At 36.7% G+C, this 16,038-nt stretch overlaps 1 protein-coding gene across 8 annotated transcripts in view; it reads right to left on the bottom strand.

Moving 5' to 3' along the window:
- The window catches only part of JAKMIP1 (janus kinase and microtubule interacting protein 1), a 244,905-nt gene that overhangs the window by 145,676 nt on the left and 83,191 nt on the right, over positions 1–16,038 (bottom strand). For all 8 annotated transcript variants that reach the window (XM_050337666.1, XM_050337665.1, XM_050337671.1 and 5 more), the window contains exons 4-6: positions 14,540–15,034; positions 2,296–2,505; positions 1,503–1,622 (exon numbers count right to left, since the gene is read on the bottom strand). In XM_050337666.1, coding sequence (XP_050193623.1) covers positions 1,503–1,622; positions 2,296–2,505; positions 14,540–15,034 — 825 coding nt within the window. The remainder of the gene's footprint in view (positions 1–1,502; positions 1,623–2,295; positions 2,506–14,539; positions 15,035–16,038) is intronic.

The raw sequence follows: 16,038 nt of genomic DNA, 5'->3' as shown, positions 1-16,038 counted from the left end.
ATGCAGCCTTACTGATACTACTGATACTATTTTATGCAATATTGTCCTACAGTGTGATTAAAACCTACTCCATATCTCTTCCAAAATACATTTCTTATGTCTCTAAATCAAGAATCAAGAAGAGCACTTGACTGAGTCGTACATGCCCACCATCTAGAGGGACACTCTGAAGGATACATGTTGCAGTGCTTCAGATTTCTTCAGGGATGTTTTGAATTACTTATGCCCACAGAAAGAATCAGGAGGCTGAATTATCTTGAAAAAAAGGCAAGATGTTCTTGAGAGTATAGAGCAGAGAAAAGCAACTGAACTAGGAAAAGAGAGGGGCTAAAAACCCAAAACAACAAACAGCAAGTCTAAGTAGGAAAAATGACAAAGTATACCCAGGCTAAAACACATGTTCTTCTTATGCCAAGAAACTTAAATGGTTAACCAGGAATTAATTTTTGTCCTGTGAATGGGCTGTTTAGACTGTACAACTATTTGAAGATGAAAAAGACACAATTATTTTCTAAATTCATTCAAATTTAGTCTGGCATTGTTTAATTGTTCATATTTATTAATATAGATTCAGGCAAGATGTTGGACAAGAAAATGTCAAGATTTAGATCTTCTGATAATCATTGAGATGTCATAACTAAATCAAGTCCCTTTATTGTAAAGCAAAGCCTTCTTATCTGAACATGAAGAGCTGTCTGACAAAGCAAGGAGGAAGATGTCAATGTTTCACAAGGATGTCAATGTTTCACTCATCTAAAGGACTGACATATGGCACCACTTCAGCCCTCACCACACATAATAGAATTATTTTACAATGAGATACGTAGGTTCCATCTGTTTAGAATGAAAAATCTTTTCTACTACCACTAGAATTAGGGCATTATAGGACATGTGTAAAAGTTCCTGTTGTGAAACTCACCTCCCGTTGCAGTCAATGGGAGTTTTACCATTAACCTCAGTACAAGCAATTAAGTAGCAAGCTAATAAAATTCATTCTTAAAATTCATGTCATATCCTTTCTTTTGTAAGTTACTATCCCTCTCCTAGGATAATTTCACCTACTTAAGAGATTTCCCTTGAGAAATTGCAGATATTTCATCCCTAACACAAGAAAGCCTTTTTAACTCCTAGCTAATGTAAGCTTGTCATAAAAACAATGTCAAATTTCAAAAATATTAATACAGTAATTTAAGTGCCCAGATTATGCATGTTTTACACAACATGCTTACATAGTGCCACAGGCAAGATACCAGTCAATTTGATTGCAATGACCCCAAAACAAATCTGTACAATTTTATTTTTGAGGAACAAGAAAGATTCCATCCATGTCTTCTATGATCACAAGATGAATTTCTATAGAAATCTATTATATTTAGATATAATTGATTGAAACCAACAGGACTAATTTGTAAATTATTTATAACACTGACTTTCCAACATTAAATCTTTTGCCATACAGATGCCCTCCCAGTCACCATCTGTGTTACTACTAATTAATTTACCAGTTCATTTCTTTCATCTGCTAGGAGAGTATTTCTGTCTTCCAGCTTCCTTATTACAGCATTTAATTCAGCGATTTTTAACTGAAATCTCCGCACATCTCGTTCATCCAAATGCTGCTCCTTTACATCAAAAACATATAGACATTTAAAATTATCTTGACAAAAATTTTTACTATCCTTAATTTAATATCATGGCTTAGCAAGTAGATTGTGTTAATTTAAAATACACTCGTACATCAGTTTCTGGAAAACTCGTTTTAATTAACTGAAACACTAAACAATAACAACCTGCGAAAATGTTATATGTATGTAAAGGTCTAAAAATTAAAACAAACAAACAAACAAAAGCCACCAAAACCAAACAGGTAGATAAATAACATTTCATATATAACAGGTTACTTCTCACCAGATTTCTTATTCTCAGCTACGACAATTCTAGTGCATAGGACACAGATTAAAATCACATGGGTCAAGTTTTGAGAAGTACAGTACCTATTTGCCAATGGTTAAAATACTCCTAAAGTAATGAGATGGTAAGAAAATACTGGGCTTCACAGTTGAAGATCACAATGTAAATTCTAAGAGTTCTAAATCCACATATTTTTCAGCATTCTTTGCAATTTAAGAAGCCCAAGGAATTTCTAAAATATCAGTGAAAGAGCACAGTGCAGTGCAGGGCCATTTACCATTAATTGGTCCTTGCAGTATTTTAAAAGTAACCACAAACTCAATGTGAACACCCAGGCAGCAATAATCCTGTATTGAACATTTGAAGAAAAAACAATTTTCTTACCGGACTTCCCATGAGTTCAGTGATATCCCCCACTCCTGCAGGAAGCTCTCTCTTAGGACTACTGTGGTATCGTTCTGCCTCCTTCACTTGGACAAGCTGTTCATCCAAAGCTTCTTTCTGAAGGAGTAGTTTCTGTGTATGGCCTGCCTGGACACCAAGGTCTTTCTCCAGAGCTAGAATGACCCTGTCCTTGCCTTTTATCTCGTCCATCTGGAAAGAAATAATGCAAGAAGGAAGTTTCTGTAACATCCCCAACTGCTCACTGATTGCATACCCACAAACTTGCAGAAACAAAGTTCCGTTTCTGTCAGAATTATATCAGCAACCAAACTGCAGTTGCAAAGAAAAGAAAATATATCTCTTCTAAAGCCTTTTGCTCTCTTCTTAGACAAGTTTCAGCTTTCACTTGATCGTGAGTTTGCTTGGTACAGTTTCAACTCAAGTAACAAATGAAATCAGATGCAAAGATACAGTGAAACAGAATACAAAAGCACTGGAAACAGCCACTTCATCTGAGGACACACTTTTGTAAGAAGAAAAATCTCCCCTCACTATTTTTCAGAAGGAAGAGGGCTAGTACAAGATAAGACAAACACTCCTTTTAAAACTTACCTGGGCTTTGTTTCAAAGCCTGAGCCATAAACATTTGCCCCATATTGACTCCCTCTTTATTAGTGAAAATTACATGTGGTGAATCTCTTCACAGACATTTAAAAATTAGTAGTGTATGCATACACAATATTAAAACTAAAAACTGAAAATCTTAAGCATACCTATGTATTTTATGTGCCCTTGTTATAAAATTCAAATGAGGACTAGTCTTTGTGCAGAAGGATAAAAGTAAAAGCACACAGAGCATTAGTATAAAGGGTAGGAAGAAATAGTTCTTAAACACCCTCTATGGTTACTGAACTGTGTGTTCATACATCTCCATACCAAATAAAGCACAGTGCTCGCAGTGATCTACTGCAGCTCTCATAGGATTTCTCCCTCACAGCATCAGTGTTAAATTCACTTTGGTACTATTCCAAATCCTAGAGGAAGTGACAATCTGCAGCAGTTACTATAGAAACAGATTTCTTAAAAGGAATGTTAACCATTCACAATATATTTGTTGGAACTGTGCTATATCTCCTTCACTTTACAAAACTGTTTTCTCGGCCAACAGAAAATCATGGAATTTTGAAAATAAGGCTATTATAATCTTATTTGGAAAAATAAAATGAAATCATGAACTTGTTAAATCATACACTTGTTTATTACAGTCCTACATCCATAGTAGTTCTTTATTTCAAGTTACACCAAAAGCAAAAAAGATTAAAAAAAAAAAATAAATAAATAATAATAAAAAAAGGAGGTGTTAGAAGTAATTTATAGTTCAATCTAAGTGATGTACAGGATTAACACAATGAGATTACATGATTGGATGCAATTTGCTTCTTCAGGATTCTTTCCTTAATCCTTTCACAGCCTACAAAGCACGTGAATTGCATTTGTGTAAAGAATCTGAGTGGCAGGAGATGATCTGGCTGAACCATGGTCAAAGATAAAAAGGTCAGATTTGAAGTGAATAATCTGGTCTAGACTACTTTTAAGTTCTAACTGGAACTGATGAAGATTGGTTCTGATGGAGATTTCTTTCCTGATGTGGAAAAGTTGCTGGGTCCCAACTCCTCACACAGTAAAAAACCCCAATACTTCCCAGTATGTGAATTCACATTTGTGAGGCTTTCAAGTATGCCAAAAAGGACTTGCAGGAAAAGAATGCAGTTTTTATTAATGGAAGAATTTGCAACATGCAGGGTTTCAGAGGGACTGTGGAGTGAACAACAATGACAAAAATTAAGCAGCTGCTTCATTTACTGAATGCTATCTGTCATGCAGAGTGATCTATCAGGGAGCTGTTGGGAGGAAAAAATGTCATGTAATTAAATACTGTGGACAGTTTCACTTTCAGTCACACAGGTGTTTGCACTGAACATCCATATAACTGACACAGGAATTTGTCCACGCAAGGCACACATTTAATAAGAAGACCCAAGTTCACATAGGCAGCTGTAATTTCAGCTACCCAATTAGTAGCATATTTCATACTCTATAAAACTCTGCAACTTAAATGGTAAATGCAAAATGGTAAATTGCATATGTTTTAAGTTGGAAGAAAACAGAAAGCAACAATCTCAATGTGTCTGCTATTTGCTGATATGATCGTTTGAAACAGATGTGACCAGTGCAGTCATGCCCATGTCACCCTCCTCACACACTTCCATTGATCACACAAGCTCACCAGGATTAAGAGAGAAATGCCATGAAAGAGCATGGCTCTGGGTGGAGGTTAGGGAAGACAGAATTCTCCTCTGCTCTTCTTACTAGTCTTTTTCCCACAATAAAATCTACATGTGGTGAAACTTCCAGAAAAAAAAAAACAAACCCCATGTTGCAGTCAAATAGAAAAATCTTTGAGACATTGAAAATAATTAAAAATAGCCATATAATTGTAATGACTACCAATCTAGCTTATTTTAAGTTGCAGGTAAACACTAGAGAACCTCTTACTCCTGTAAACATTTTCATGTGTGCACACACACAAATACACAGACCATTGCAACAGCACTTTTTTATAAGCACAAACTACCAGAACAAAGAATTTCTAAGCAACTAACTTGCCACGAACTGATAAAGACTAATAGAACTATATCAAGAACACCTCTAAGTTCTGTTTCAGAAGCCTGGGGATTGATAAAATTGTCCTGTCTTCAAGGGAACAGGTATGCCCTTTATTCATGCAGTGTAACAACATCAACCTAGCTGATGCCTCAATTTTCTTAAATTTACCCCAGTTGCTGACCAAAAGAACTTACTACTTTTACAGACTTGCACAGTACAGAGCAAATTTGTTCATTCTCCATGCCTGCTTTCTCAACAGAGAATACAAATTGCTCCAGAGTGGGGAAAAAAGGAAGAGAAATATTTTACAGCAATGTAACATTCCTCAGTTCCACGTGGGAGAGATGGTAGGTCAAGGGCCTAGGAGGCAGTGAAAGAGGTGGTACATGTCTAGGAAAAAGATGGTTTAGGTTTAAAGTGAACACAAGCTGCCACAGAAGAAAGGTCAACCACTCACAAAAGGCTTCAGTCTAGTCTTATATACTCTAATAGTTGTAAAAGCTCAAAATCTCTGTGTCAGTTCTGTCCCACTAGAGAACCACTGGAGCCATATTTTGTTACATGAAAGAAAAAAAGAGCTGGCACATAAAGGAAAACAGCCTAATATAATTAGGTATGCATTAGGTATGTGTATTATACCATGTATTACATGTCTCTCTTTTAGTGGGGAGAAGAGTATCTTCCATTAGGCAAATGAAAATCCAAATGGATTAGTAAAGCTTTCCTATTGCTTGCTATTTTGATCAAGCACATATTATGGAAGCAACACTGTCATAGCCAAGATTGTCTAAGAATCTACATTGTCTAAAAGAGAAGTAATATTTTTTATTAGACTAAGTGATAGAGTTGGAAAGAAAGCTTTCAGGCACAGAAACACTTCAGCTGATCAAATTAAGAAGCATTTTCAAGTTTTCCTCCATGACACTGTTCCTACTTGAAGGAACAACATGTGGCTACTGGAACCTGATTGCACTAACCTCCTCCTTCCAACTGGCTGCTTTGGCTTCAAATTTGTTCTCAGTTTAAAACAAATTGGCCCACTTTCTGCAGCCACAAAGTAAAATAGGGTCACATGAACTCTCTTACATTCTGTTTTGTATAGATATTAAAGCATATTAGAATAGTGAAATTTTTTTATGCAATTAAGCATGGTACAATTCAATACAAAAAATCTGTGATAGAAAGGCAGTGGAGCAACATGAGGTCAGAATATGTTTTCAATTATATGCCTTGAGAAGAAAAGTAGCAGAAATACCCTCTGAAGGACTATTTTAAAGAAAATAAGATCATTCACAAGCACATGCAGAGGGAAATTACTGAGAAATGACCTTGAATAGGATAAGTAACTCTGGAGCTCCTGGTTAAAATTAGAGCTCTCTAAAGTATCAATTCTTAATGGGTTTTGTGCTGTCATATGTTAGGTGCTGAACACAGACACTACCTGCATTATGCCGAGAAGAGCTAGCATTTATAGGCTGTGTCAAAATTACCCAGGTTCCAAGGATAGGTATCTAACTGCCTCCTAACAGCTGAGAGAAATGAGCAGTCTTTTAATAATATTTATCAAACATGAAAGAGAATCGAACCAGTCATTGGAAAAAGTATCCCTTGCCAATTATTCCACACTTCAATAGCTACAGTGAAAGAAAGTCAGAGACCTTTGGGGGAACTTTAGCCTCTCACAAAGTTGAAAGAGAAATTCCCAGGGAATTAAAAGACACATCTATCAAGGCAGTCACATACTCAGTTTCCAAAGTGGAAAAAGCCAGCTGCTGCATTGCCAAGTGTAACACTTCCTCTTTACCCATCCTTGTCAAATTTATCTGCTGGCCAACTGCAGAACAAAATTCTATAGTGCTCTTCTCCAGAAGAAATGTAATTAATCTTCACACTAAATGCCTGACACTGAAAATAGGGTTTTCTCGACAGAAAAGGTATTGCTGGTTACTACAGAAATTGCTGGTTACTAGAAAGAACAAAAAGGAGATACTACTCAAAAAAGTAGGTAAAGATTGAACCAAATGGAATTAACACCTTTTACATTTACAAAGGGACACTAAGACCTAACAACAATATCCCAAGCTGAAAGCCCACCTGGAGGGAAGAATTAAAATATTCCAGCATTGTGCATACCATTCTCTACACCAGACAGGGTCAGCTAGTTAAATAAATGTTTGCTGCTTATTTAGAAACCTTAGGGGGAAAAGGGACAAAACATGACAGCCATTCAGTGGAGTATTGAGGCTCATGTAGGTGTGACTTATTCTTAATTTAATGTGTAATTTCTCTAAAACCAACAGTCAATATCTTCTTCCATAGCTTTTTCCACAATATTTTTTAAAGTGTTTAAATCTAACAGGCAAGGCATATATTAAAAGTTTTGATAAATTATACAAGAAATGCCACATGGGCAGAAAATTCCTGAACTTAGTGATAGCAGGTTTCTTACATCTTTCTCAGAAGTCAGTATTGTAGCCGGTTACAACCTCTACAACTGGAATTATCCTGTTACCTATCTCAAGTGTTCATTGACAGAGCTATAATGAGTAGTCAAAAACATGAAAAATGTAGCAGAACTAAGTAATACAAACTTTAGAATATTTTTCTCTGGGAGGAACACCATAGGCAACTTTTGTGGATTTTTAATACTGTTCCATAATTTTTACAGAGAAATAAAAGTCAAATTTGTGACCTACTTACCATAATAGACTTTTTAGAAAATACTAAGAACAAACATGAAATGCTGAGCCTGCACTGCAAAAAAAGGTTTCATTATATCTGTTTGGTTCAGGCTAAAACAAGGTCTGGCTGGAATGCTGCCCTGTTAGCTCCTGAGAGGACAAGCATAAATCTTCAGAGCACAGAAAGCCAAGTATTATTTGCAGTCCTAAATTGCTGGAGGTGATGGAAGAGTCCTTGAAGGAGATTAGCTCAGCCTTGGAATGCAGCTGAAACACGCATCTCAAACAGATGGCAAAATCCAGGGAAGCAGCTACTATTTGATATCAGCAGCTGTGCGTGAAATACACGCAGGTTTAAGTGGCTGGGAAGAAGCAGGCTACAGCAGGCTCTACCCAACCAACAACTGCACTGAATGATTCAAAGCTCAGCTTTCCAAATTTGAGACTTTGATTAGGAATCAGAACTCCTGTGTACATGCCACTGCACAAGTGAAGTGAGCAAAGACAGGCTCCACCCTTCTCCTCAGGCCAGGGAAGGGTCAGGTAGTGCCCTGACAACAGCCAACTGGTGTCCCTGTGCTCCAGAATCTTCAGAGATAAAAGGTCTCTGCATTGCCCCCAGAGCTGTATGTAACATAAAGATATGAATTTCACTGCCTTAAAATGCCAAAATCCTAGTAATGGGAATGCAGGAGAACATGAATGTTATTAGAAAATTGTTGCCACTATTGTAAAGTATGTAATTTTGGTTTTTGGAGGAGTGTTAACCTGCTACTATTTTTCACGTTTTACTGGAAAAGAGTTGCTGAGTCTCTTAGAATGTATAAGTTCTTTTTTTTGTCTTCTAAATTCTGTCCTTTGAAAACCAAAGGGAATTACACATTTCGACAGCTTCATCAATTACCCAGATGAAGAAATGGAATGCATCTTCCTCAAATTTGTGGATGGTACCAAATTTGGGGGAGCTGTTACTACACTAGAGGACAGCAACACCATTCAGAAAGACTTAGACATGTTGGAGAAATGAGCCAAAAAAACCTAAGACGGATACAGTGTCCTGCCCCTGGGAGAGTTCAATTGCCTGCAACAGAAAAGGTTGGATGCCAGTTGAAGTTGCCAGTTCTGAAATGGGAATAAAGAAGACGAAAGAAAAAAGGAGCCTTTGGTGTCCTGTAGGGAAGGTTGGATATGGGTCAGTGGTGAGAGCTTGCAATGATTGAAGTTAACTTTATACTGTGCCAAACCAGGAGGAGTGTAGCCAGAGGGACAGAGAAGTGATTTAGCCTTTTACTAAGCACTTGTGAAACCACACCACTTTTGGGCTCGCCAGTACAAAAAAATGTATTGACAAACTGGCATAAGTGCCATATAACTGGAGGAAGGCCAGTAAGACCATTATGGGGCTGCAGCACACAGCATTCAAGGAATGGGTGAAGGTGCCAGGCTCGCTCAGCCAGCCAAGGGAAGAAAGCAGGACGCATTACAATTGCAGACACCCTTTCAGCTATCTCAAGGGGGACACAGGGATGAACAAAGCAGACAGTTCTCCAAGATGCAGAGCAAAAGGATTGGAGTGGCAATCAAAGTTACAGAAAGAGGAAGAAAGAAATTTCACAGTGACTGGGCTTCGGGGTAGGCTGTCACACAGACTGTCGAATTCCAGCTTGGGAGATTTTCAAATTGAACTGGAGCAGGCCCAGATCAAGCTGATCCAACTTTCAAGGCAGTGCTGCTTTGAGCAAAACACTGGACCAGCTGACCCTGAGAGGACCCTCACCAGCTAAATTTTTCCATGATTGTATGATACCACAGTTCACATATGGAATATCAATGCTACATAATACACTAGGGACTTACAGACAAACACATTAAGAGTTGTGCAAGTTTAGAAAATAGGAATTTGTGAAGGACAGGATCTGAAATTTTGTTTTGTCCAATTCTTAATTCTGAAAAGATGTTACCCTCAGTCTTTCAGAAGCCTTCATTCAAATTATGAGAAGAAGTGTTACACACACATAAAACTGAAATTATAATATTTTAAAATATCAATATAAATGATATATAAACTTATTCCATAAAAGGGCTTTTCCCTTGAAGTTTCAGTCAAACTGTGTTAATTTACATCTTTAAAAACTGCTTAATCTATTAGTTTGAATTATATTCTTCCATGTACTGCGTTATATACATATTTGGCAAACACCAAACAAGAAGGATTTCACATTGGAAGGAGTTTTTAATTTATGTAACAAGATAATTTGGACTAAGGAGACTAAGGATGCTTAGATAGTGCATCTGTCTCCATAAATCATGGCTGAGCAGGAACTTCTGAAAATCACTAGTGAAAACAATTTCTTTTACTTTGATTCTATTAACAGCAAAAGAATTTTTTTTTCCTTGCAACTATGAATCTGCAGTACTGTCACATTACCCTTCAGACAATTTTTATGAGGCTATTTGAAAATACAACTGAAATATGTAAATTTAATTCATCTGGTGTACTGTGTGCTCACTTAAACAAGGACCTTATTGTGCATGTAGTAAGTTCAGTGGAATCTTTTATAATGATTTTGTGGTTAAGAAAACTGGGACTATTTTACAGTGAGATAGAAGCGAGATAAGTCTTTCAATTAATTTCAATACAAGCAGTTTAAGAATATTTAGGAATACTGTATGTGTAAAGATTTTAACAGCGCACAATGGTATTTAGTTGTTGAACAGCTTGACGTTAAAGACCTTTCCAATAAAAGAAATAATATTTACTAAAACCATACACCACAAAACGCAGGATGGAAGTGTCATCTAATTATTCCAAAGTTTAAATACTATGTTTACATTAACAGTGTTCACAAAATAAACATTCAATTTCTTTCTTATTCAGGAAATACTGTAAATGAGTAGAATCAGTGATGCCATAATTCAATACTCTTTTAACGACTGGGCTTTTGCATATATTTTCCAAGGCAAGCGTTGTAAAGTGTCCATTATTCTTATCTCTGCAAAAACAGTACCTAGGAAAATATGCCTTGCAAAGTAAGGGCCTTCTTAAAAATAGTGTGCAAGTAGTCCCAGAATAAATGTAACCTCTAACCAATATGATATAGTTAATAGCCATGCCTTCCTTCCCAGCTGTGCTGATAACAGAATAAGGTTGGTCTGTTTCCAAAACTCACCCACAAGGTGAAGACGCTATTTCAACAATGTCAGGCAAAAGAAACTTTACTTACCCCTGAAAACTAACTTTACACCTGACTTCAAAACCAAGTAAGTCCAGTTAATGGTAAACCTAATCAAGGCCTAAGAAAAGATGGCTGAAACAAACTGGTTTTTTGTGTACTTTTCTAAATTTAAATTAAAACATTAAATGCCTTTGTAGTGCAGTTCTGCTCTTCAAGATACTTTTTAAACACAACTTAATACACTCAACTACTTGTCACCAGTAATCAGGTCCGTATTAAATTTACCTCAGAAGGAAAGCAGACATACCCCTTACAAGGATGTCATTAAAACAGAAGGCTGTTGACACAGTGTTATTTAGGTATGTACATGTTTGCATATGCAGCCCTCAGCGGGATGTGTGCTTTGAGACTGTTGATATTGAAACTCCATGAAAAAAAATTCAACTATGGTTTTGTATACCTTTTTAAAAAAAAAAAAATCCATAAAAACAGGCTTTAACATTTTTCCTAATAGTGCAGATTATTTTTAATTTGCTATTTCTGATATTTTTCCTTTACTTTCATTTGCTGTTTTTTAATATTGGTTCTATTTATAGGTATCTGAATCTGCACCAACATAGTTTTTATTCTATAGAACAATACAACTGTTCAGAGTCAAAATATGGGCTAAAAAAAAAAGTAATAGCTTTTCTTGCTTTCTTATCTGATTTTCCAAGATCTCTCTTTATTTTTAAGACATCTATTTCATTTGTCTCTCCAGTTTGTTGCTAGCTATTTATATTTCTGGCTTCTTAGCTGACAACATATTGTGTTGATGCATATATACAACAAGAATATATTTTCTTGAGGGGTGGGGGAATAAAATCCACATCAATTAGAATTTCTTAAATTAATGAAAACATTTATATCACTGCTATATTGACAGCTGGAGGAACTGACAAATTCCAATATAATTTCATACTGTACAGAGAAAAATTGGTTTATATTTTTTGACAAATAGCTATTTTCCTTTCTCTTATTATTCCCCATTCAATCTTGTGTCTATTGAGGTTTATTGGGTATTTTTCATTGCTCCATTAAAAACTATGAAGACAATCTCATAACTGATTAATCATATTTCTAAAACACTGACATTTATACAATACAAGCATACCTGTTTATATACTCAGTACAATTGTATCCATACATAAACAATGGATTTTGCTATTTTCCTTTCTCAGTACTTATTTTTTGATAACAGCCAAGAATTGAAAGATTTAATTCAAATTAGTAATGGGTACTACAATTAATGGCTACAATACTGATTTTTTTTTCCAGCTGCAGTATCTATAATAAATACATTTGCAAAAGTAACTTGTGATCTGAAATGCAAAATGAAGAAGCCAAGTCTGACAAGACAATCAGACTGCATCCTGAATTACTCTACTTGAATTTGAATTATAGTATGACCAGCCCATTTAGGCTGTTAATGCCAAAGATGCTGGTTTCTTAATAGTGCCATAAAACACTACACACATACAAGAGAGCACATTAATTGAAGCTCAGTTACAGAACTGTGCTAATATTAATAACACTGCCTGTCACATCCTTGCCATTTCATCCCACTAGGGTAGGAACCAACTGAGAACCCCAAATCCAGACCTGATAGGGTTAAATTGAAATTGAAGGCAAGCATCCCTTGAACTAATTAAAATGGAAGGGAAAGAAGAGAGGGAAATGTCCTGATGATCAGATTCTATAATCCCACTTGCTCTCTCAAAGGAACAGAGCAGCATTCAGGAACCCTGCACTATTTTTTACCTCGCCCCAGATTTAAAGACTGCCCTATGCAATAACAACTGCCTAAATTACTGTGAATTCCTAGAAGAAACACTTCTCTTAAAAAAAAAAAAATCATACAATTTAATGCAAAAATTGACATTCATTATACAAAAGGAGTCAAGGCACTACAAGGGAGCACCAGACTCCTGAAGGAAGATACGAACATTTCCCGTGAAAGCCCATGGGACCAGTGTCAGGCTTCCTCTGGTGCTGGGAATAGGAAACCACAGTATTCTACACACTCCCCCAACACATTCACCTTTTCAGATGTACTGAAAAACAGAGGCCCAGCAAGGTTCCAATTAAAATTCTGAATGACTTGACAGGATTTTTTTTGTGCCACACAGAAAACAGAGTGCACTTCTTCATCACTCTTACACCGCAGAAGTCTGAAAGCTTCTACTCTTGAAGAAGAAGAATTAAGTGTTTCCTTTAAAATACCACTCAAAGGCATGACAAAGGAGTTTACTGGGGAACTTGGCATGATAGAATTTGGGGTGTACCGCTGTGTGCCTTACCACACCATTTCTTACTCTGAAAACCCTCTTTGAGAAGGTTAAACTCATTTAGAAAATGTCCTTGAGAAAAGTACATACCAGAATATGTCAACCTTCTCTCCTCATTAACACTTTTTAAAATTGCCTGTACTTCATAGTCATGATTTTATAATTCTACATTATAATACAGAACAAAATATGAAAGAAACTATGTTTGCAGAAACTCCACATTGTCAGTCTTAGCAGTGGTCTTTAATTAATGAAGGAAATAATACCCCAGAGACTTTATCAACATCTAATTCATTTAAAGCATAAATATTAACTGCATTAAAAGCTTTAATTGTCTCAGACAGAAAATCACCACCATTAAACTGATATTACATGTTTGTAGCTTGCCCTCACCATAATTTTTCCTAAGGAATACAAGAATTAAGAGGTCGTATCTGTGCAAATGCAAACTGACAAGATATTTTCTTAAGGAAACTGATGTTCATTCTATTTAAAGTTTGTATTTCTTTACATAACATAAATATTATGCTTATTATAATTTTAGATTTTATTTGCATAGCTATTGTACTACTAGTTTGTGCAGATTATCAATTAGATATATACATACATATGGAAAATATCACAGTACCAAATAGAAGTATCATTTGATTAGGACCTCTCTAAATGTACTACTGTGTACAGCATATCTTAGATTCTTTACACTTTACAAAGCTGAATAATTTGAAATATTTGGGGCACCCACTGTCATGAAATGTAGCCTGGTTTTCTATTTTATACAAACAGCATAGGCTGCCATCTGTGCTGAAGTCCTAGGGTTTATGAAGCATGAAAAAAAAGCCTTCTGTCCTAGGCCCTAACTTTTCCGCTGCTATAGAAAAAACACAGAAATTTTGAAACCTTTAAAAGGGTAACAATGATTAAAATTGAATGACCCGGATAAAGATGCAGAAGAAGCAAAGACACTGTCTTGTTTCGGCTCAATTAGTTCCTCCAATTGAAATCTAATGCTCTATGAGGAGTTAGCTTTGCCATCTCACAGAGGTGTTCTTGCATTGTCAGATGACAATGCCTGACTTGTCTGGGTCACTGGGAGTACAGTTGAGCAAGTAGGAAAGGGAAAGTCTGTTTCTTTAATCTGTTGAGAAAATTCATCCTGGAAAGAATTGGTTGACTCATTTGCATTTGGTGGGACATAAAGCTTTGAAGTGGATTGGGTAAGCCATGGAGCCAAGCTGTAAAGAGGAAAAAGTCGTGGAAATGGTGGCCCATAGTAGCAATCAGCACTGATGAAAGATGTTACTGCCAAAGACTGCTTTGGTATTTATGGGCACAAACAGCAATATACTAATAGCTGCTATAAACTGAAATAACCAGCATTACTTAATGAACTTACCAGCCTGCGGATCTCTCTCTCGCATTCCCGCTTTATTCTATGGATCTCATCCTGGTGGGACTGATAAGCCGTGCGCAGGTCCGCAGCCTTCATTTTATCCGCCTGCATAATGTTGTTCAAAGCTTCTTCAAGCTGCTTTTTGCCAGATTTCAGCTCCAAGATTTCTTGTTGCAACTTCATTCGTTCACCATCGAACGCCTTGCGAGCCTCCTCCTTTGCTTCGCTCAGCAGCGCCGTCTTCACTTTGTCAGCCGCCCCGTCCCGCAGGACATTGACTGTTGACTGCAAACGCTGAATTTCACCATCTTTGATTTTCACCATTCTTGCCACCTCCTGCTCGTGCTGCCGGATCAGTAGCTCTCTGACACTCTGAAGTTCTTTCATTTTCTCCTCGTGGAGCTTGGCTTTCAGTTCAGAAACGTAGGCAGTGTGCTTGTGCTGCTCCTGTTCCCTTTCTTGTTTCACCTCTTGGATTTTTTCTCTCAGTTTTCCCACCTGGAACAACAAAACAAAATAACAATTAACTAGTACTACCGCTCTTTTAAAAGTCACCAAGGAAACTTTTTCTAAAAGGTTATTAAAAACCTATCCTGAATATTCAAAATCAAAGACTGCACACCTGACACCTTTCTATCCCACAAACAGCTAGAGAATCAGGACTGAGAAAAGGCCATGTTCATGTTCAGGAATGTGCTAGGGGGATGTGCAATTGGCAATGAGTTCTCACAGTTCTAGGAACAAAACAAAACTGAGCAACATACAATCTAGTTATCTCCTTAGTTCCTGCACCAACCACCCCAGACTACTCTCACCCATAACCCCTATATTGTGCTCTATAAGTAGATGAAAAATGAATAAAACACAGAGAAAAGAGTTTGTGTTTATGTTAGAAATGCTTTTATTTTGGATTTTTAATTTCTTAGCTTTTTGAATGGGAAAGTCAATTATCAGATAAGTGAAAAGAATTGGCCTTCTGAAAAATCAATACTACTCAACGGACCTCAGACCTCACTTCAAAACTGAGACTGCTCATGTCCCCAGACATTTCAAAAAATATAGGCCAGTGACTCTAAGGGCTGGGGAGGGAGTAGGAGAAAAATCTTATAGCCTCATATAGTAATACCCACTGTGACGAAACCTCATTATAAAATGATGCTCAGAAGGCTGCATGGAAAGCAATGCTCCATCCAGATGGGATTAGATATTAAATTAGAAGGAAAAAAAAAAATAAAAGAAGCTCACTGGTCTGTTGCAGTATACCAGAAGGCTATAATGTATTTCATCAGGCACAGCATCAGTAACATCCCTCTACTATCCCTATCACTGCCAAAACATGGGCTCTATACATGTATTTCTCATCTAAAGCAAAATCAGAGGCAGAGGTTTCAAAGACTTGTGTTTTAACCTGGAGTGGCAATACAAACATAGGTACCAAACAGTGATTCATGGTAAAAATAGGCTACCAAGCAGCAGGATGTCAGTCAATGTCACATCTGTGG

Source organism: Myiozetetes cayanensis, unplaced genomic scaffold (genome assembly GCF_022539395.1).
Source record: "Myiozetetes cayanensis isolate MyiCay16 unplaced genomic scaffold, myiCay2020 scf7, whole genome shotgun sequence".
Taxonomy (NCBI): Eukaryota; Metazoa; Chordata; class Aves; order Passeriformes; family Tyrannidae; genus Myiozetetes; species Myiozetetes cayanensis.
Note: the sequence above shows the minus strand (reverse complement) of the source record. Positions and strands in the feature narration are given on the sequence as shown.